Source organism: Carettochelys insculpta, chromosome 1 (genome assembly GCF_033958435.1).
Source record: "Carettochelys insculpta isolate YL-2023 chromosome 1, ASM3395843v1, whole genome shotgun sequence".
NCBI lineage: Eukaryota > Metazoa > Chordata > Testudines > Carettochelyidae > Carettochelys > Carettochelys insculpta.
The window spans coordinates 312,486,689-312,510,108 of record NC_134137.1 but is presented as its reverse complement, the minus strand read 5'-3'; the positions used below and the strand labels follow the sequence as shown (position 1 = coordinate 312,510,108).

Sequence of the window (23,420 nt, the reverse complement as noted above, 5' to 3'; positions counted from 1 at the left end):
CTTGGCTGCCAATTCATGCAGTTACCTGCACTGCCATTTTTAATGCACTAGCGCATGTCTGTCTTCCCACATTGGGAGGCACTCTCGTCTGCAGTGTACACTCTTAAGCCCTATATTATGTACTTCATTCAAGAGTGACAGACTGGACTATGCTTTCAGTTCTACTAATCCTTCAAAATTGAGTCTGCAGCACACACATGAATTTTAACTTTCCCCATGGCTGCATGTTGTGCTACGACTTGCTTACTCTTAGGGGCCTTCTATACAACTTTTAACATATTTAATGTTGAGCATTAAATTTACTCATATTAATAAAAATAGTATTTTGTGTTTAATTTCTACAAATTACATTTAAAAATATTTTTTCAGTACTAAAATCTAATCTTCTTTGATGGAAATTATTTGCTGAGCTAAATCTGTAAAGCAGGGTCTAATTCTTCCTCCATTTTCCTCTTCACCTCTGAAGGGAACTGGTGTAAAAAACAAATCTGCTCTTATTCTCACATGTAACATGCTAATTGCTAATTATTAACATATATACTCTTGCCCAAACTAATGTCCTACCAAGTGAAATGAACTAACACGTAAAGTCCAGTTTATTTTTAAATCACCCGATAAAGCATGGAAATTTTACAAAGGTACCCTTTCATTTTGTTGTCCACAGTGAGATTCTTAGAATTTTCTTCCAATTTTGGAGTCTCTGCTGACTTTTGTTTATTTTCTTTTTCTTCATCTTCCTCTAATTCTGCTGGTTGATTTTCTACTTGTTCAGTATTGTCTTGTTCACCCCAAGCTAGACGTCTTCTGACTGGTACAGTGGGGGCATCTGACATGCTCAGCTTCTCTGTATTGTTCTGCTGTGATTGTTCTGTTGAGTCAGGTTGCTGCAGTATGTTCTGGCTTGCAGACATTTGTTTCTCAGAAACTCTGTAAAACAAAAGGAAAAAAGCAGTGTTTTGCAGCAAATATTCTCCCCATTCCCAATTTACTATGTATGTACGTGTCTCGATAAACTGCATACACTCAATTCAAGAGTCTGTCAGGAATTAAGAATTTAGTTATTAAAATAAATGTAGATTAATCAGTCATTTTAACAAAGCAAGCTTACAGTATCAGAGAGGTAGCCAAGTAGACAAGCTTACAGTAGCCTTCTAATTCCATATTTCAGCACTTATTCGATTTTCAGAACTGCTGAACACAGAGCAGATTTCACTCAATGGGAATTATTTAACAGTGAACACTTTTAAAAATTTAGCTGGTATTAGGTGCCTTTGGGCCTATATCAAAGCTCCATCATTTGAAAATCTTTGTTCTTTACACTGAAGACGTGCATATGTGCTTACATATGAAATTAAGCATACAAGGATCCATTCTGAACAAAAACAAACCAGCCAACTTTGAAAATCTAGCTTTGTATTTGACATCAGACATTATGCTGTGATAAACATTCTTAATTTTCATTTTGATTTTATTATAACTACAATTACACAAATGGTCAATTACTCTCCCTCTTCCTCTCCTCCCACCGCCATCCTGTACTGCTAATTTTAGAAAGTGGACTGTATACATAGTATTTCATGCACTGTTTTGGAACAATCAGATTTAAGGTGAGGTGACCAAAATGCTTTTGCTGCTGTTGTTGAGGAATAATTACCAATACAACATTACTAATAGAAGAGTTCTAAAAAGATTTTGTATCTGCTCAATCCATCTTTATGGTCCCCAGAGGGCAGAGACAAAAAAAAAAAAAAAAAAAAGTGATCGTGCAATAGTGTTTTCTTCATTTTAGAAAGAGAAGAGCAGTGGGATTACAGTGGGAAGTAACTGATTAAGGAATAGATGATTAATCAGCTAACAAGAGAATTCAGTCAGTCAATCAGATGCGGGGAGTGGGGTGGTGACAGAAAGAAAGAGGGAAAAGGAAAGGCAAAGTAACCCAGGATCACAGACAGAGGAGATCTTTTCCCTTCACTCCCAACCTACCTAGAGGTTAGGGTGAAACTTGGGGAAAGTCTTATACTGCAAAGATACAACTGTACATGATAAGTCAAACACCAGTGAACCTGCACAGGCGTGTGTGAGGAGAGCCTGCCATCTGAGACACAAGGTGTGGGGCATGTATCCTATCTTTTTCTTTCTGTAAATATAAAACAACTTCTTTGGGTTCTCAACAAATTTCAACAAAATTTTAGTAGGAATGTATTTGCCTTTCCATCTGCTCTAAAAACATTTATGCAAAATCTAGTAAGTATTACAGATGTTAAAGATGTGTTAAATCTCAATTTATTTAATAAAAAAAATCAATTTCTACAGCTATAGTATTGCATTCCCTTCATGTCCAGAATAAGCACCTTACCCAGCAAGATCTAGTGCTCTGATGGTGCTGCTAACAGTTTCTTCTGAACTGGAATTTGATGACACTTCCCAAAGTCTGTTGTTATCTGAGAGAATCTGATTCAGATGATAGCGAGAGAAGTGTGTTCCCTGTACTCGTTGCCTGTAAGCCTTCGCTCTCTCCCTCAGTTCTTTCACCTGCACATACAAAAGTCACAGGACACATGTTTGGTATTTTAATATTTAGTTTTTTATGAAGTGTTATTTATGCAAGCTAATGATATTCACAACTGAAAGGCATGTTACACGCAGCACAAGACCAGTCACAGCAAAAATACCATAAGGTGCAATAAAAGCAACAAAACAAAAAGTTAAGCCAAAATAGCAAATGTATTTATTTAGAAAGCATGTGTCTGAGCAGCCAAGCTAATGCACAGTTACCGATCACTTAGTCAATAAGCATGAAAGAAATTATGCAGCATCTACGAACAAATTTAGTGCTGGATTCTATTTCTTCTTCAATGTTCGGAAACCATATAATTGTTCCAAGCATTAAAACAAGAATTTAGGTGCAACCAACCTCCATATACCACATGTAATTTAGGATGTTTTGAGAATCCTAGGGGGAGGAAGTACAAAAACAGTCTTAATATTTCTTTTCCACAATATCACATTTTAACATAAATGCTTGTGACCCTTTCTAAGACTATCACAATAGCTCTATGCTGCCTCCTAGAGATTAGGAACAAAAATTTTGTGATCTCTCAGATTTTAGCTATATTTTGCGTTGCAAATCTAACAGTCAAAAAAGGCTATCAGTTTTAAATCAGTAACTTCAGAAAACTTCAAGATGGATGTTTAAGTCAATGAACCTACTCAGACATACAGAACTTAAGCATGTCAAAACATGTTTGCAGGATCAGGACCTTGGACTGTGAGTTCAATACTGCAATAGTCACCTGCTATATTTCTGTAAGGAACCTAGCACAATGGAGTACTGATTGTGCATCCGGCTTCTACATGCTGCCATAATATAAACAGCTACAGTATTCATGCTAAGATACCACCTAATGTAACATCTAGGCATGAGATGTAAAACATACATTTTAAGAATGGTAAGAATTTACTTTGGGTCTAAAAATATAAATATTTCAACTCCTTAGTTTTAGGCATTATACCTTCACAATATTATTGTTAAAAATATTTTCACAAAATTAAAGAAATGAGATTTGAGAGCTCCCCTATCACAAATAGTCTCATGCTCCACCCAAATATTCTTTGCTAATAGCTACTGCCAAAACATCTTGCTTATATTTTTATATTCTTAAGAATTAAAAAGTCCCTGAAAGCAGCATTATTGTTCTAAGGACACCAGGCTCATCGAAAAAGACGAATGGAAATGCAGTAGGATAATATAATGGCTGACAGTAGGCATGCTTTTGTATTAAATCTCAACTATTTTTTTTAATCCTTCATTCATATATTAGATTTCTCTGTCTATCTGCTAGAAAAATTCTACTAAGGGATCAAATTCTGCCTTCTGTCACACCTATATATCAAAGTAAAGAAAACCACTTAGAGGAGTGAAAGTTTACTGGGGGCTGTGCTGATAGAACCGCAGTCTTTTGTTCACTGAGCCCTTCAGTTGAAAATTAAAACAAAAATATTCTCAAGAAGTTTGTCATTTAAGACTGCAGCTCTCTTGATAATACAATTAAATTTGTAAGAATTGTTCTGTTTAAGCAGAAGAATTAAAGTTAACGATAGATGATAGCCTGAACTATAAGAGGCAGAATATAAATTTAGAGCAACAGAACTCTGCAGGGGGAGGAAAGGCATACTGAGTATGTTCTGCCTCCAGTGAATTGTGAAGAACTACAAAGAACACCCAAGCTCTTTCAATGACCTAGGAGGTAGCATTACCCCAGCAGGACACAGATCCTAGACAGTGCAACAGTGATTATGAATTACCGCAAATTAATTTTTAAAAGGATAATTCAAAGTGGTTATTTTTCAGCGGTAGACCAACAATCATTACTAATACATATTAGAACAGTTTCCTGGAAGCAATCGCTATAACTAAGGCTGTACTGAGATATTCATTATAACCCATGTTTTTGCATGTTTGGAACTCTCCTTTGGAGCTGAAATTTTTTGTGTGGTCTCAGCTCATAAGGGAACATTTCTGCAAAAATCTGAGAACAGCTTCAGCTTTCTGAATTACTAAATAGTCGGGGGGGGAGGGGGACGACGACAAAACTTTAGTCTACAAGGGTCAAGGATGTGATTAGATCCAGACTCACATACGTGTGCTTGGAAAGTGTAGTGTAGATACAGTTACACTAGCAGAACCACACTTTTGCCCAGGAGAAGCTTGCATAAGCTATGTGGGAGATTGCCAATATCCTAAACAAATCATATAGAACTGAGAAGCATTTTTGAATTAGGTTAAAGCTTATTGAATCGGGTTAGCACCTTTGGGGTATATTATATTAAAAATGCAGTCGTATATGTGTTATTGTGATGTTCCCTCTCTAGCAGGAAGGGAAATGCTAATGTACTTCCTCCATTATCAGCTCTTTAAGGTGACCCCCTCCTCAGATATACATAGATTCTCTACAGAACAAGAGATAATGAAAAGATTTCTAGATAAACACCCTGGTTTTAAACTGGCTTATTGCCTCCTTGCTGGTCCAGTAAATAGATAGAACTCTTGGTCCATGGACAGTTCTTATAACTTGGGAAGACCTGAGTCTACTGAGGCCTCATAAACCTGGGAGCTTGTTCTTAGCTAAAGCTGTGATGAATTTGTAACCATAAACAATCCCCTTGAGTAAGGGGTTGAAGACCTACTCCTACCAAAATCCATGTTAGAGTGAACTAGGGTAACTTATATGCGTGCTAGTATGCTTATTTTATTTATAATATACTTTTCTCTCTAATGTTTTTTGACTTAAGAATGAAGTAGGCTTGCATAGGAAATACTCTGTGGTACCTCAAACCTATAACAATTATTCTTCTCTGAAGAGAAAGCAAGCATGTGTCCTTGAGCAACTCATCTGTGCTGGGGATAACACAGTGAAGACAGGGAACTGAAGTACCCCGTTGATAGAGAGAGAGATGCAGATCGTCACTCCAAAAGGCAAAAACTGGGGATCTGGAAGCCTGAAAGAGGGTGCCCTTAAGAGGCAGTTGCCATGACTATACCAGTAAAATGCAGTGTTGTTATATATTCTGCATCTGCTGTAGGAGCACATTGCCAGAATAGTATCAGAGGGGTAGCCGTGTTAGTCTGGATCTGTAACAGCAATGAAGGGAAAACTTTTCTGTTAGTCTATAAGGTGCCACAGGACCCTTCACTGCTATTGCCAGAATAGAATACTGATATAGCTATATAGGAAAAACCTTCAGAATGCGAGTTTGACCAAAGGACTAGGAATAGGGATAAAACACAAGCAAATAAATACAGGAGATAAATGGCACAGTTTTGTTACAACTTTTAAACTGGAGGTAGATGTAAAACAAGACGAATAGCAGGAATGCGGGAATCAATTAGATTAGAAAACAAAGAAAGGTGAATAGGAACAGTCACAACTGATCACCTATCTAGCAATGATCAGCAGGCAATGTCTTGCAGATGTCAGAGCAGACAGCCAGTCCTAAAGAAAGATCTGAAAGTAGTAAGGTGGTGGTTGTATAAATCCTTTCATGAAACTTTTCTCCACATACACATGGTGGACTGGAGAATGCAGGATGGTGGCTGAAGGGGGAAGCTGACAGGGCTGGCAGTGAAAGCTAGTGATGTCAAAGTGAAGATGGTAGATTACAATGTGATAAGCGACAAGATCAAGTACACAGAAGAGGACCAAGTTGTTAAGAGCCATATCACTTTTGTGTCACTTGTTTTGTTTTATTGTTTTATTTTAGGAAAGGGAGACATGACTGTGTGTGTTTTTAAACTGATCATACTTTCACTTCTTAATTTTTAAATCTTAAGGATTTATACTTGTCTCACTGATTTGCAAAAATCTACTTCTCAGATGGTAGAATGCTTTTAAACTGCAAATGTATCTAAAACACATTATTCAGTTCTATTCGTTATTTGTCACAAAGAGCCTGAACTTACTTTAACTCAGGAAAAGTTAGCAATGAAGCAAGGATCAAGTCTGTAAGTTTTAACTTGTTTTAAATTAAATCCTCTAGGAGTTAATTTAGTTCTTCTTGTACCTTCTCCTGAAGGTTGGTAAATTGCCATCTTTAACTTTCTTTTCAGCCTGTAGTGCTTCAACTCGTTTTTAATTAAAAGATAAAATTAAAATGACTGCAAGCCTCCCAAGTGAAACTATTTCAGAGACAAAGGGCTATACTGTATTCTCATTTTGTGTGGACACTATTCATACACATAGGCAGTAATAAGAGCCATAGAGTTAAATCCCTCAAAACAAAATGAGAACACCCCATTTAAGATAGCGATGTTGGAACAATTTTTACAGTGGAAGTGCAGAATGCTACTGAACCAAACTGTAAACCGTGTATATGATGGAAACCAGTTCAAGTCACGGAGTGCTGCTGTACCCCTGCCATCCCTAGTTCCAGCTCTTAGAGCAGCAGTATTGTATTGTGCTCTCTATTAATTAAAAGAGAAACTGGTAGACAGAAAACAGTGTGTGTTACTTTAGAGAGATCAGTAAACAGCGTTTTAATATTAAAAAGCCCTTTAGTATTAAAAGGCCCTAGTTCTTTCAGCCATTGAACCAAACCTTTAGTTAGTATGCAGTTAGAGGGAAAAAAATCATGTTTTGGTTTTAATACTTTATCATGGAACCTCTTCATTCCCATATGGCTTCCAACTAGCTTCCCCAAGTCTATTTTCCTAGGCTGTGTCTACACTAGCAAGTTATTTCGACAAAAACAGGCTTTTTCCAAAAGAGCCCACAGAGCATCTATGCACAAAATGCACTCTTTCATTCTGAAACTGAAAGAACGCAGCACTTTTTCAGAGGCCTTCTTCCTTCCCCAGACAAGGAAGAGCGCCTTTTTTGGAGGATTCTTTCAAAAAAACGTGTGCAGATGCCCAGGTGGTCCCTTTTTCAAAACAGCAGTACTCATGGCATTGGATTTTTTCGATCCCCAACCTGTTCTTTCGAAAGAGCAGGGGCTTTGTGGACACACTCTACTAAAAGAGCGGATCAATGTTTGGGGTCACTTTTCTGTGTGTGGACGTGTGCTTTCGAAAGAAGCTTTTTTTGGAAGAGATCTTCTGGAAGAACTTCTTTTGAAAGATCGTTGTAGTGTAGACACAACCCCAGAGTAGGAATATGTTGTTCTCGCTTACTCTCTAATGAAAGGCCACACACATTTATCACCACTTTACCCCAACTAGGATCATTACTGACAGGAAAAATATTTTGTGTCTTATCAATAACAGAATCCTCATCTTTGACTTTGATAAGAATTACAGTAACTAGTTTATAAATTAGTAGGAAAAAAAGATTCCCCTCATAACCAGTGTGGATTACTTTGCAGCCACACATTCTGTCTCAAACTAGCTCCTTGGAGTTTTTGATTGTTACTGCCACAATATCTAAAATCCTTCAGGCATAAGAAGTCATCATTTGACAAAATGGAATTTCACTTTAAAAGCAAAGTATTTCCCTTTGCATTCACTGCTCAAATTAGAAATTCCTAAAACATTAACTGTACTAAGATTAGGTTTAATACATACCATAGTTCCTCCCAAGTTTGGTTTCACCATAATTATTATGAGGTTCAGCAATTCTAAAAATCTTGCAATGACATTGCCCAACAAACTATAAAAACAGTTCCCCTCATGTTATACTACATATGCATTTAGGCAAAACAAAGCAAAGTAAAATTGCTAGGTATAGCAAAGGGATGGGAATACAATTCCTTTTCACTCTCTCTGACTTAGTTTCTCTGGACAATAAACCTGCAAAAACTCCAGACACCTCTCTCACAGACCACTTGAATTACATTTCTGCTCTGGTTTGGTAACAGCTGCTTAGAACCTGCCTTCTCAGAACATCACAGGCAAAGAGGTCCTCCTGTGGGGTCACAATGCCTGCCCCAGAAACCACTCAAGGATATGGTAAGGATTTGACAGAACTGGGTGCCTTTGGGGGTTGATTCCTGTACAAAAGGGGTGAATCCTGACTTCACACAATGGGAGTTGAGGCCCCTCAGCACCTTGCTCTGTGGTGCCCTACAAGAATATTTATATGCTTAGAAAATTTTATATAGATACTCACTTGATCTGGTATGTTCTTTCTGATACGTGTCCAAGCACCATCTTTGTATAAATACTGAGCTGGGGACAAAAATTTCGATCTATATTCAGTGTTCACCTTCCTAGAACATTAAGAGAAGAGGGGGAAAAAAAAAGTAACAGATTTTTTTTTGGTTGCTCATCTGGCAGATTATGAATGTTTAAATAATCACATATTTCATAATTACATAAATATAATGTACTGTGCTCTTGCACAGAAACAGCTGTATGACAAAGACGAATTTGAAAGACAAAAGTTTAAAAATATGTGCCTCAAGTGAGGCTCATTCATATTTAGGTACCTAAAAAATAGCATGATTTTCAAAAGTGCATAGCACTTAACTAAAATTAGTTAGCTTTCACACACTCCCCCTCTTTCAAAACATACATAAATATATATAAATAAATAAATTATATATACAGAAATTAGCGCTGTCTACCTAAAAAAGTCCTGAGCATTTCAATCACCCTCTTTTAATCATGGCCCAAAATACAATTCATTTTCAGAATAAACTTGAAATAACCCAGTTATCCAACACCTCTTTGGGAATACAGACTATAAGAGGCAAAAATTAAAAAGTAAAATTAAACTTAGTACATATTAATATGGAGGAAATATTTATAGCTGACATCTCTCCTAACTTTGGACCTGAGTCTAGTTTTTCCATTCCTGAGACTGACATAAGTTGGTCCCTTGCATTCTACTTATGATGGTGCAAATGACCCCAGCTCAAGAGGTAACACTGCAGTGCATCCACACTACTCATTCCTTTTCAGGAGTATATACTGCAAAGTATAGAAAGAATCTGCATCTGACGGGTGTTAATCAATAGATGAGTGCTATGTGTTTGCATGGTGTTCACGATTTGGGTTTACTCTAGTGACTGCTTTGAATGTTTCTGTCCTGCACAAATCTCTCCCTGTCCTCCTCCCCTCAGTAGGATCATGAGGGACAGGGGCTACAGCCTTGCAACAGCAAACACCATGGCAGAGGATCACCAGCCTTCTCTCAAAAGCCACTGCCAATCTGACTCTGAGACCAAAGGCTGAAACATTAATGACCAAAGAATTAAGGAAACTAATCTCATTATTTTCAGGGTTTTTTCCCCAATGAATAGATGCATCTGTTGCATTTGTGATTTTTCTTGATTTGTAGCTTAACAAACTGATCTCTCTAGGGCTGACCATGCCTGTCTCTGGACCTTGGGAGAAGACACAGCCACCTCCACACCAGTAAAACCTCAAAAAAGACAAGTGGGTGAAGCAGAGCAATGGGGAGGCACATGGATCTACTAGAGTTTTACGGTGGCAGGGGTGCACTGTACAATTTTGATGAATGTCGGTTTTCTCTCTCTTTTTTCAAATCTCAGAAGCACAGGAGCACCTGCTTAAAAATAAGCATACAGCCTGCCAAAGCTAAGGGGCAGAAGATGAATGTAATACCCATAGAACAAACAAGTGCCTTCAAGGCCTGCACACAACCAATAACTGAGCAACCTTACAGGAGACTCAATCAGCAGTCTAAATTTTCAAAGCAGTCACTGAAAGATAAACAGCTGCAATGGGGAACTGCACTGGGAAAATTAACCGACTTCCCACTTTTACTTCCAGCACTGCAGTCATCCAGAGTGAGCTGGTGGAGGATGCTACGATGTTTTGATTTATCCACAGCAAGCACAAACACAATGCTAGCATAAAGCTGAAAAAAAAAGATGTATGTGGACATTAGGTGTCTTACAGATATAGGAGGTAATGCACTTGATTCCAATGTCAAAAAGATGAATGCCCCTGCCCACCAATATTAGGGTGCTAAATACCCTAAGTTCTAAGTTTGGTTTTCCTGTATATACATACCTAAAACTTGTATGTAAAGACAGGGGCTTTTGAGTAATATGTTGTTTATTTTTTTGTTTGGGTTGTTTCTGTTCTGTTTCTGATTTCCCTTGTTTTGATGAATCTCCCGTTGGCTTTAGGAATGTTTCTTCCCTTTCATTCTAAGGCAAAGATAATTTTAGAAATACCATATTAGCTAACAACCTAAAAAACTGCAAATTCAAATTCTATATGACACTAGCCTTTTACTTTGACATTTAAAAAGATAGACTCATAGAAATACAGGGCTGGAAGGGACCTCAAGAAGTCATCAAGTCCAGCACACTGCATTGAGGCAGGACCATGTAAACCTAAGCCAACCCTAGCAAATGTTTGTCCGATCTGTTTTAAAAACACCTCCAATGACTGTAATTCCACAACCTCCCTTGGAAGCAAGCCTATTCCAGACTGTAACTACCCTTATAGTCAGATTTTTTTCCCTAATAGCTAACTTAAATCTCACTTGCTGCAAATTAAGTCCATTATATTGTGTCCTACCTTCAGCTGACATGATCTTTTTAACACCCCTTCATATATTTGATGACTGTTCTGAGGTCCCTCCTCAGCCTCCTGTTCTCCAGACTAAACATATCCAACTTTTTAGCCTTTCTTCACAGATCAATGTTGCTAAACCTTTTGTAATTTTTATTGCTCTCTTCTGGACTATCTCCAATTTGTCCACACCTTTCTTAAAAAGTGGAACCCAAAACTGGACAGTCTCCAACTGATGCCTCACCAATGCCCAGTAAAGTGAAACAATTACCTCTTGTGGTTTAAACATGATATTCCTAACAATACATCCCAGAATTATATTAGCTTTTCTTGCTGCATTGTGTTGTTGGTTTACATTTAATTTGTGATCCACTACAGCCCCCCCAATCCATTTCTGCAATACTACTGTCTAGCCAGCTATTCAGTGAATCCTGCGGGGAACTTAATGTATGTTAGCAGTGTTCACATGGCCAGTTAGTACACACCAGCATATTGCACAATAGGGCACACGTAGATAAGCTCTCCTACACACACTTAATGCAAATGCTACAAGAATACAACATTAAGCCCATTTGTTTTGAAAAAAACTCAAAGCCAGGAAATACCAATATTCAGGATCCTACTGCAACATGCACTGAGCCAGATCATATACCCTACACATTTTATTAAATACATGTAATATAAAACTACAGGTTGGACCACCTGTGGTTCAGCACCCTCAGAATCTGACAAGTCCCAAACCAGGGAGTTTGCTGGACCAGAGGTCAATGCTGGCACCTCTGCTGCCAGCCTCCAGGCTGCACGCCTAACCACCAGGCTCCACCTGCAGATATGGCCAATCTCCAGCTCCCACCGCTGGCCCCAGTCTCCAGCCCCCAGACACCTATGCTAGTCACCAGGCTCTTGCCCCTCAACCACTGCTCCCAGCTGCTGACCTGGCTCCCTTGTCCAGAAACATCTGTGGTTTTGGTCTGACGTTTTTTTCTCCTGTGAGTGCTCCAAACCTGGAGCACACACCGAGTCCTAGACAAAGCCAGACCACAGATGTTGCCAGAATAGTGTGTCACACTAGAAATGTTCAACCTGTACACATAAGAAACCATGGGAATAAAATAGCACTAAACCTGTGCAAGGTGGCGAAGTAAATACTGCTATATAAATTTTAACTCTGCGTTTCTGACATTTAAAAATATGTCTTTAATGTTGCATTAAAGTACAGGGTATTTTATTTTTTATGATTTTGTGAGAAAGACCCTAAAAGTGATTGAGAAGAATTTTCGGATTTTTTTTTTTAATAGAAAAACCAGGATTATGCCCTTTTTTGATGTGTTCACATTTTGCATTTTTCCTGCTTGTTTTTACCTTAATGCTAAACTTTGTCAGTGTGGTTGTCTGGTTTTGCTAGAGGCCCTCAGATGTATAATGCGAGAGCACGTTGTAATTGAAGGTGCAGGTGTGCTGAATCTTTAGAAACACACTGTTCTCCAAAATATGCATTCATTGTACAACATCTAAGAGATAGCTGTCTGTGTTTTACAAAAGATAGCCTAATATTTGAACTAGAAACTGGAATCTGTCTACTGTGTGCTGTCCTAATACTTCATTTACTTATCAACTTAAATAGTTGAATAAAAATTACAATTCCTACACTGTTCATTCTTAAAGTATAACTGCAATCTGAAAATTAACAGTAAAACTGGTATCTTTATGTACAAAGTTTATTCCTTGTCCATGTTCAAATGCATAGCTCTGGACTTTTGTGATTACAAAATAATTTTTTTTTCATGTTAGACTTAAAGGACTCACATACTCATTGGAAAATGAACTCAATTCTACTCATTCTTTGGCCCTCCAGAGACTGCACAGGTGCCAAGCAGAGCATAACCTTTTTGGCAGAATCCTTATTTCTGGCCACAATACACAGAAAGGAAAGAATCTCAGACCCAAGCTAAGGATTTGGATTGGTAGTTAGCAAAACAAAACAAAAATCTTTTTAAAATCTTTTCACTTGTAAACTGAATGTACTTGACACAGAAATCAGAGACAAACATGGAGTTGATGTATTCAGCACTAGGCCACAAGTCCCTCCCAGGGTGAGCCCCTCTTTAGAGCAGAACCATACCCAATGATGTCATATGTAATAAACTATAAAACCTATCAGAAAAACCACAGAAAACAGACTGAAATACCATTCAAAGACATTGAAGTATATGAATACCTTTCTTTCCAGGGATATATTTACTGAGTCCTGTACAGGAAATTCTCTCCCTTCCAAATCTTCCCTCAATTTTGGTTCCTTCGCTGAAGGAGAAACTTTAAAACTTCTCTTATATTCAGTTTCAGGGATAATTACCGGAGACTTAAATGGGGGAATAGATTTACTTGTATTGTGAATAACCTTTGAATTAAGAAAACAATGTTAATTTGCTAATCTTCAAGTCAAGTTGTCAAAAATCAGTTACCTTAGTGATGCTTCACTATTCGTACTGAGAGCAAAGGGTGAACAAATACTACATGTGGAAAAGTTAACTATTAGATGCATAAGATAAATGGGGAACTTTCTTAGCAGGGATATAATTCAGAGACTTTTCTAAGTCCAAAACCAACTGCTCTTCCTTATTTGTGACCTTCTAATTTTTTTTTTAAACTGCTTATTTTCTGTGAATGGGGAGAAGATGGTTGACAAATCTTTGCAATTCACCTTTAGATTTGCACTCAGCACTACACATTTTTTGAAATAATACACTGTAAAACCTACATTTCAACCTGTCACCAAGTGTTGATGGACTCTTCATGATTTCAAATAAAGCTTCTATGGCACCGTAATTTGATCCAGTCCCTTTTCTGCAATTAATTCTGTATTATAAACTACAGTAAACTCTTTCATATCTGGCTTTCTGTTATCCAGAACTCTCAACTAACCAGTCATTTTAACCATAACTAAATGTTAGTTACGTTTTCCATAAGTACAGTATAGTGCAAATAAATACAGTGTAAGTTTACAGTGTACAATACTATTGTTGTTGATAAAAAGTACTCCACTTACATTTTTGTTTGTTTCTTAATATCTACTCCTGTTTTTCTTTAGAGTTATGCATTGCTAGGTATAACTCTCTATTATCCAGAGTATTTGACTATCCAGCAACCTGCTGGTCCTGGGGCTGCCAGATATGAAAGAGTTTACTGTAAGATGTACAATGTGCTTGACTGTTATAAATGGCCATACTTGATCTTCCCGCAGACTAATGAGACTTAAAAGACATGCCATATGCCATACAGATAAATTTTCCTCGGCTCTGTTATTTAGGCTTGGATTAGAACAATTATCTCAATGTCAAGATAATTTGGGGCATTCTTAACACATCTGTTCAAGGATCAGGTATCTCTACCACTGTAATATTCAGACATATTTTATCAGGTTTTTTATAGCTAGAGTTCAGAAAGTCAAGATCCAATACCTTTAATAACAGTAGAATCTCATAAAAATTAAACCTTAAACCCTGACACTGTTAACACTTTACATGTGTACATCTTTATTACTCTAAATAATGCCACTGATCTCAAATTTGTAGTAAAGGGTAGTAAATTTAAGCACACGTCAGCATTTGCAAGACAAAGGCCTTTAGACTGTATGTTTTTGGTGCAAACTGAATAAAAGAAATAGCTGTTTTCACAAGCACCAATTAGGAGAGCATCATACAAATTGTTACAGAATCTCAACAAAAAGGAGCACTCTATGAATATTTTCACAATTGAAACATTGTGGTATTACAACAGCTACCTATTACTAAACTGATCCTGCAGAGGCTACACAAGCAAAATTCCCATTGAAGTAAAAGAAACTGCAATGCAAGTTTTGCTTGCAAAAGAGGATGTAAGATCAAATCTTTTAATAAGGGGCCTTTTGTGAATTAATTCATTTTTTTATATATTAGAAAACAAAAGTGGCACTGTAAACATCATACCAGTCCACTACAACAAAATATAAAGAAATTAAGGCTACTAAAAGATTTCCTTGACTGACACTAAATCATATATTTACTTTTCAGATGCTTTAAAATTACCTGGTCAGCTGCAAGTATTGGAGAATTTTTCGGGGGCGTCTTCCACACAAACTGCCTTTGATATTCAGAATTTCTGGGGAAACTATTTGAAGGTGAAATATTCATGCCTGATTTTTTTTGAAGGACTCTGTCAAACTGGTCAATATAAAACAAATTAGAAAACTTCTATTGTTCTCTGATACTTTCTGTTGCTGTAATTTTCTTTTAACTAAGCTGTCATGACCTACATCCTTTGATAAGGCCAAGTAAACAAATGAAAGATATACTACCTCATTCTCTACAATATCTTTCAAGACTACAAATTATGAACTAAATTCTCTTGCAACTGAAAAACTTCCATAGATTTAAGAAGAATCAAAATCTGGCCCCATTCTTCCAACATAATAGTGTTTTAACATAGATTAACATCAAAATACAGCATCGTACAGAGACAAAGTTATACCAAGAAGAACAAATAGTTTAAGAATGAAAGCTGGCTTAAACTGTATTTAATTTACTGTAACAGTCACATTATTAACTTTACCCAGCGACTATAAGAAAGGGAGAAAGTCTTTCATGATCCCTACCCCATTGTGCATTTTTTCTAAGTGCTTTTTTGGAGGTTCAAATACTTCTTTTTGGTTGTCTGGAGTTGCAAGTGGCATCTTCATCCTATTATTTTCTGCAGATATGATGGCTGAGTCAATTCTAGAATCTGCAGAGTGGGACCGAATTTTTTTAGGAAGCCTGGGAGCTTCAGGTGTTTCAGTGGCTTCCAGATTTTTATCATTATTGTGGTTATGTTTGTTTGATTCTGCCAGCTCAGCTTCTTCAGCTTCTGGTACAACATCCAAAGATCCCTCCAAATCACTGTCTCCTTTCCATTCAAAGGACTTGGAAATTTGCGGGTTGAAGTAAGGCACCCTCCTCTTGGAAATGAAGTTTGGCTCTCTTGTGATTCCTACAAAACATGCATTAAGCTTAAGCACAATAAAATATGTGTATTAGGATTTTAAGACACTGGAACACAAGATTAGAATGTTAACGTACTGGAATGAAAACCACAGTATATAACAGAAGACTGTTTGTTTTTTTTTAAATATCTTTGAGCAAGGACAATTTACAAACTATGGGCCTGTGAAATGCTCAGGTCTTTTACATACATGCTAAGCACCTGTAAATTCACATCTGAGTCAGTGGGAGATGTACAGCTTGACCCTGTGTCAGGCAAAGCACACACAAGCCATATTTTGTTCCTTTTGCTACTCTGAGGCTGTGTCTAAACTAGCCCCCAATTTCAAAGGGAACATGGTAAGTAGGGTGTCAGAAGATTACTAATGAAGTGCTGCAGTGCATATGCAGCACTTCATTATGCTAATTCTCCCCCGCAGCAGCTTTGAAGTGGCATACTTTGAAGTGCCGGCTTACATGTAGCCGTAGCTAACCCACCAGTACTTCTAAGTACTGAGGAGCAAAGGGACTTTGAAGTACCGGCGGGTTAGTTGAAGCGACACACAAGCTGGCACTTCTAAGTTGCCGCGAGGGAGAATTAGTTTAATGAAGTGCTGCATATGTACCGCAGCACTTCATTAGCAATCTGCCAACACTCCACTTAACCATGCTCCCTTTGAAGTTGGGCGCTAGGGTAGACATAGTCTGAATGTAAGTCAATGGGAGTCAGTGAGCATAGCTGAGGGCAGAAATTTAACTTGCAGGCACTAAGAAGATTAATGTAGGTAGAATTATCACCTCATGATCAACCTGTACAGGCCAAGTGTGGCATGAAACTTCCTAAACTACTTATGCATGTTGAATAGGTGCACTGCTAAATAAATTCTCACTTTACAGTCACAGGAGACCAGTGACCTGTCATCATATGCATATCGACATTCCACACAGACACTTTTGCAATTTTCTTGCAATTTTTTTCCTTAAAAAAAAAAAAAAAAAAGCCTTCCAGAATAGTTTTTAAAATAACTTGCAATCTTTAATACATTAGACAATATTTTTAAAGTTTAGGAAAAATCTTATATTTACACTAGAAGGAGACGCTGACTATGTGAGTTAGTTTTAAATAACAAAAAAGAGCTGATTCATGTATAACAATCAGAACAAAATTACCATGTCATTTTAAGAGGGAGATGGGTGGGTATCCATACAGTTGTTAAATAAAGCATGACAACAGAATCCTGATGGAGTATGTTAAACTAACAAAAGAATCTATTTGGCTGAGATGAATAGTTGCAGAGTATATAAAATAGTCTATGAAGAACTAGGGTGCAGCTGGAAAGAGAATAAACCATCTTTCAAGTAGAAGGCAGCATACAAAATGTCAGATATACCAAATCTTTGTGCTACAAAACATAAATGACATAAGCAGTAACTTAACCTTTGAAGAAACACTGGGAACATACCAGAAGAAAATTTTCAGCACTCAAGCCTACCTGTTTGTCTGCACAAGTGTTATATAAGCAATTCTTAAATTGACACAATTTGTTAAGAGAAACTGTGAAAGATGAATTTCAACAGGAAGAGACAAACACTAAGGCTATGTCTACACTAGAGAGTTTTGCCGACAAAACCGATGTTTTGCCGACAAGACCTGAGGAGCCTCCTGATTTCCAAGGCGTTCTGTCAACAGTAAATTGACAGAATGCAGCACTTCTGTCAACAGCCATAGCCCACTCCCCCCGACGTATAATGCCTCTGTCAACAGAGCTCTATAAAAAGAAAAAAGCCCATCTGGACATTCTGGGGGGTCCTCTGTTAACAAACAGCGATTCCTGGACACTGAGCAGCCCTGTCTGCTATGCTTCTGGTTGGCCATTTACCGATAGAGTAACCGGACAGTCAAGCCGCTCTCTGTTAACTACACAGATCACTCTTGAGATCCACTTGGCAGTTTGTCCAAGACCTGTCAGCAGAAGTTTGTCGGATGATATCTCCCAATAAAAACTTCTGCTGACAAATCACTGTAATCTAGACATAGCCTAGCAGTGTGTGGAGACATCAATCTGTGTCTGTGAGCAGTACTGCAAGGACGTGTGTGATTACATATGACCAAAAAAGAAGTGAGCATAAAAAAAATGGAAGCAAAGGTCAGGGAGAAAACTTAAGCACAATAAAAATTAAAACAAAAGATTGCTTTTTTGCCAACCCATGATTCTGAGTCCTGTGATATCTGAGATTCAAGTTAAATCCCTAGCTCCCAGAGATTAAATGACAATCTCAGTTTAAAGTTTCTAGCCCTCACAGTTATGGGAAAAAGATTGAAAATGTGACAAGTTCACAAAGAGTCAAATCAGAAGGCAAACAAAAATTACCCAGATTTTTAATTGAGATTTCAGTCAATTTTGTAACTTTGGAGTAAAGATTTTTTTTTTGTTGAATGTTTGGCGTTAACAATAGTGGAGTCAAACACAAAGAAATGCTGGCAGCTTGCTTGAAGTTAATCTCAGAGTCTTGCTGTTGCTGGCCACCTGACGACCATTTTGGTTTGAGAGAACAAAAGAGAACCAGCAAAGACAACATAGGTCCATCCTCTTAGTTTGTGTCCTGAGAAATGCACACAAAAGATTCTGATGGCTGCTCTATTTCTAAATGCTACCTGCAAAACTCCATCTAAGGATTTTCATAAAGCGGGTAGATGGCCTTTTTAAACACAAAAGTCAAAACCCCTGACTTCATTCAAAGTTAAACTGAACTCCATTTTGTGCAAAGACTCAAGCAAAAGGAATGAGAAAGTAATTTCTAAAAGTATCACTGTAATTTTTAAAATCTTCATTTTGGAAATAATTTGACTAAATGTAAATATATGGACACTGCATTATAAACCATTAAAATGCAAGTACTAGTTTAAGATACAAATGTTATTAAAATGTACCATTCCTATGAAACAATGGATAGAAATATTTAATTTTGTTAACAAGGAAAGGAAAGTGCAAATGTGCAATTGTACAACAATGGCTAACAAGAACTGTAATTCATTTTGAGCTCAAGAGAAAAAAAAAATTCCCATTTCCCTAAAGTAGGTAGTTACCTATTCTCCAATTTGTTCTTTTGTCATCTTAAAAAACCTAAACTGAGATTACTTACAGTCGAATATTTTAAAAAGACCCAGGGCCAAGAAGGGTTAGAATAATTATCCAAGCCTGGGCCTTGATTGTGCATATAGCTGAACACAGTGCTCTCACTTTGGAGTGAAATATGCTCAGTGCCCCCTGTGATACTCTGGATCCAAGAGAAATTGACCCTTTGGTCTTGATAGAGAAGGTACATGAAATCTCACAGTAGCTAAGTTACATTCCATTCCTGCAGTGTGCAAACCCCCAACACATGTGCCATCAACCCTGACCTTCGTGCCCCATGCAGCATGGGAGGGGTCAGGAGCCAGGGCCCTTGGCCAGAGCCCACGCCGTGGGGTGGAGTCAGAACCAGGGGCTGGAACACCTGCTGTGGACACCCCTCCCACTGCAGTTTGGGGTTGGAGCCCTGCAGCACAGTCTACACGGCTTTTTTGTCAACTGAAACTGTTGACAAAAGGCATTATTCCTCATTGCATTATTCATTACCACAGAGAGGCAGATTGCTGTTGGCAGAAGTGCCAAGTTGACAAAATGCATTGTGTGTGCAGATGCTCCACAAGTTTTGTCGACAAAACCCCAGTTTTGTCGACAAAAACTCTCTAGTGTTTACGCAGTTGTAATGTTTAACTGTCAAGCTCAAACAATGCAACCAGTCTTATTCTAATATGTACATTCTGCAGACTAATTCATTATCTATTCCCCTCCTTTAGTTACATTTGCCTATACGCTAGCTCAAACTTTTCCTTCTCCTTTGCCTTCCAGCCAATGTGTTGGGGTCCTGTGCCACATCTTCCCATTCCTGCCTGGTCTTCCTTCACAAAAACTGTAATAGAGCCTAATTATTGCACTATGACGCTAAAGCCTGCGCTTTTCTTTACGTGCATGCTGAAAACCCATCTTCCAGCAAATCTCTCAATGATAAAACTTTATCACAATCTTGTTATGCTGTACTAGTATGAGCCTAAGATTGCAACATGTCAAAGAAACAATTTGGTTTATTACTTCCACCCTGTGCTCCTGTAATAGAACTCATCTTATTATAACTCTGTGTCTATCTTTAGAGTTGGACATACACTGGTAAATGACATGCACATTCCTGGGTTTAGATAAATAATGCAAACAAGTTCACCTTTCGCAAAACTTGGTCTCTGTGCAAAAATGGTGTATGAATTATGGCAGTTATTTTTAATAGCTTACCTAGTTGATCAGATCGAAGCCCAGCCCTTGAGGATTTTTGCTCTTGTGAAAGGTTACAGAACTCTGACAGATCTGATTTTTTCCACTTGAAGTTCCTCTTATATTCACTCAATCCCTAAAGCAAATGGGCATACACTTGTGAGCAGTGCTGTTTTCCCACTTAACTCCCAACAGCAACACATCTCCCCGTATTTCAACATCCACAAGCCTGTTGTGAACTATGGGCACTCAGATAAGCAGGTAACTCACTCTTCATCTTCTAAAACAATCTTTGATGAAAGCAAAAACTTTTTGCTGTGTTTTAGTAATGTCAGAAACACTGCAAATACAGTGCCATTTCACATGCCAAAGATATTACCTGGAATCAGCATATTTTTAACTATGTTTTTAAAGAAAAACAGTCCATTCCAAACTTTTCATTCCAAAACCAGTTCCAGTTCATTGCAAACTTGTTCCTTGGATATTTGTCTAGATCAGTAAGGGAGAACCTAGGATAGTGAGTGGGCCACAAGTGACACTCCTTCATCTCAGTGGGCCTCAAGACCATCATATCCAAGACAGTCTCCTAGGATAGGATTGTTTTGCTAAATACGAAAAAGTTTCAGGGTGTGCCTATTAAACCATAGCAGCACTTCAACTGGAAGCAGAAGGTATGCATGGCTCTCACAATGTTGTATGCCAACCGCATGCAGCTCCTTCATATGCCCTTGCTTTAAGTGCATGTCATTTTTGTAATATTGCTAGGAAAAAACTATGCAGGCTAAATTAAATACAATCTGGCAACCCTGTGCATGGTCTCATGGGCCACACACAGAATCCCCATGGGCTGCACAGCCCACCACTGGTTTCAATCAATCTTTTGAGCAAAACAGAAAAGCAGTAATGGAACACTTTAAAGACTAACAAAATAATTCATCAGGGCTGTGTCTACACGAGCACACCCCCCCCTTTAGAAAGGGGGATGCTAATTAGACACTGCACATTCATTGCAGCACCTCATTAACATATCCTGGAGTATCTCATTAGCATCCCCCTTTCGAAAGGGGGGTGGCTAGTGTAGACATAGCCTAGGTGATGAGCTTTCATGGGACAGACCCACTTCTTCAGATCAAACTTATCAGAACAAACTCAATATATAACGCACAGAAGCTCAAAAATTGTTATCAGGGTTGACAAATCAGAAAATTGTTATCAAAGATGGCATATCAGAAGAGCAGAGGGACGGCGGGGGAAGGGGAGAAGTTATGTTAGATAAAACATCAAAGTATGTAAAAGATCCTTTATAATGGGTCAGGTAATTGCTGTCCCTGTTCAAACCATGTGTTAATGTGTTGAATTTGAATATGAATGTTAGTTCTGAGCATTTCCTCTGTAGCAGATTGTTAAAGTGGACTGTCCCATGAAAGCTCATCACCTAGTAAATTAATTTTGTTAGTCTTTAAAGTGCTACATGACTGCTTTTCTGTTTTGGTAGAATACAGACTAACATGGCCACCTCTCTGTCACTATTCTTTTGAGCAAGAAACTTATTTTTCTATGTATTCTGCTAAACGGCCTGTACATCTCTTATACCTTATAAACAGTTCAGAGACCTGTTTCTTGATGTGCACCCACGTCACCCCCATCCTATCCCTCATGGTAGCTGTACAGCATGCAGTTCCCATCCTGGCTCTCCCCACATATGAGTCTATGCCAATAAGATTATATATATATATATATATATATATATATATAAAATTGGAAATGTGTCTCCTAGGACTGGAGGGGACCTTAGGAGGTCACCTAGTCCACTCCCCCACCCTCTTGGCAGGAACAAGCACCATCCCTGACATCTATTTGCCCCAATCCCCAAACTGCTTCCTCCAGGATTGAGCTCACAACCCTGGGTTTAGAAGGGCAACGTGCAAACCGCTGAGCTATTCCTCCCCCACGATAGGCTCCACATAACCCACATTCCAGGCAAGCCCAGCCCCCCAACCTGGGCAGGATCAGGCCCCCACAGGTCCTGAACTACCCCCCCCCCCCGCCCCCAGGCCATCCCAGAGTCCCCACAGCTCCTTCCACATCCCCCACCCCAGGCTTGCCAGTGCCTCCACAGCTCCTGCCGCCCACCCCAGTGCCCATACAGGTCCTCGTTGCCCGGCCCAGGCCCGGCCCAGCCCGCAAGGGGGAAGGGACTGGGCCACGCCCGAGACGAGCACGGAGGGCAAGTCCCGAGGCTGCGCTGCCGCCGCGGCTCGGGGACGCCAGCCGGGGCCCCGCCTCACCTTGAAGCGCACCGGCATGGCGGCTGCAGAGGCTCCCAGGCAGGCGGCTGTAAACACTCCCGTTTCCCTGACGAAGCCCCCGGCCTGGCTTCCCTCCCGGCGCCTGCGCGGCCAGCCACCCAATCAGGCCCGAGCGCCGCCGGGGGCGGGGAAGAGGATGGAGCGAGCCCCGTTCCCGCCTCGTTGAGGCTGCTGGAGCCGCCCCTGTTTGGAGAGGGCACTCGGCCCCGGGCTGGCTCCTCGCGGGGCCTTCTGCTGCCGCCCTCCCCCCGGCTGAGGGGCTCCAACTGCGGGCCAGCGCCCTGGAGGCCGGGGCTCGCTGGGAAGGGCGCGCACACGCCCGCCGGCTGCCCGGCCACGCCTCTGCCCGGGGTGGGCGGGGAGCAGAGGGAGCCCCAAAGCTGCACGTGCGCCGGAGAGGGGAACAGGCCGGCCCGCGGCCCCTGAGACTAGCGCCGGCCCGCGTTGGGTAAGGGGCTCGGCGCGACCCCACGCCGCGCGCGAGGCTGCAAAGAGCTACAGGGCTGCTCCTTCCGTGCGACGCTACAGACCGACAGGGACGCGAGTTAGTGGTGCTGGTACCAAATCCAGCAAGTCCTCCGTTTAACCCCCTGACGGCGGGGGACTGTTGAGCCCGTTAAATCCGAAGGTTTACTGCCCGCCCAGCGCCCCCGCCCCCGCCCCCGCCCCCGAAGCCGGGAACTCACCAGACTGCGGCCGCTGGGGCTGGAATTGCTGGAGCTGCCCGTCGGACCGCAGCTGGTGGGGCGCGCCCTCTGGCCGTGTGCGCTCCCCACCCGTGGTGACGGGGGCACGTGGCATCTCCGGCGGCGGCGGTAGCTCC

General features: G+C 39.8%; 1 protein-coding gene across 3 annotated transcripts in view; it reads right to left on the bottom strand.

Annotated features, from left to right (window-relative positions):
• The window catches only part of MDM1 (Mdm1 nuclear protein), a 35,042-nt gene extending 12,397 nt beyond the window's left edge, over positions 1–22,645 (bottom strand). For 2 of the 3 annotated variants that reach the window (XM_075013319.1, XM_075013326.1), the window contains exons 1-10: positions 22,577–22,645; positions 20,310–20,424; positions 15,615–15,988; positions 15,049–15,183; positions 13,203–13,382; positions 10,475–10,614; positions 8,604–8,703; positions 2,915–2,953; positions 2,357–2,532; positions 643–927 (exon numbers count right to left, since the gene is read on the bottom strand). In XM_075013319.1, coding sequence (XP_074869420.1) covers positions 643–927; positions 2,357–2,532; positions 2,915–2,953; positions 8,604–8,703; positions 10,475–10,614; positions 13,203–13,382; positions 15,049–15,183; positions 15,615–15,988; positions 20,310–20,424; positions 22,577–22,594 — 1,562 coding nt within the window. In that variant the 5' untranslated portion in view covers positions 22,595–22,645. The remainder of the gene's footprint in view (positions 1–642; positions 928–2,356; positions 2,533–2,914; positions 2,954–8,603; positions 8,704–10,474; positions 10,615–13,202; positions 13,383–15,048; positions 15,184–15,614; positions 15,989–20,309; positions 20,425–22,576) is intronic. The other variant, XM_075013335.1, reaches the window with a different exon arrangement.
• Positions 22,646–23,420: the final 775 nt, after the last annotated feature.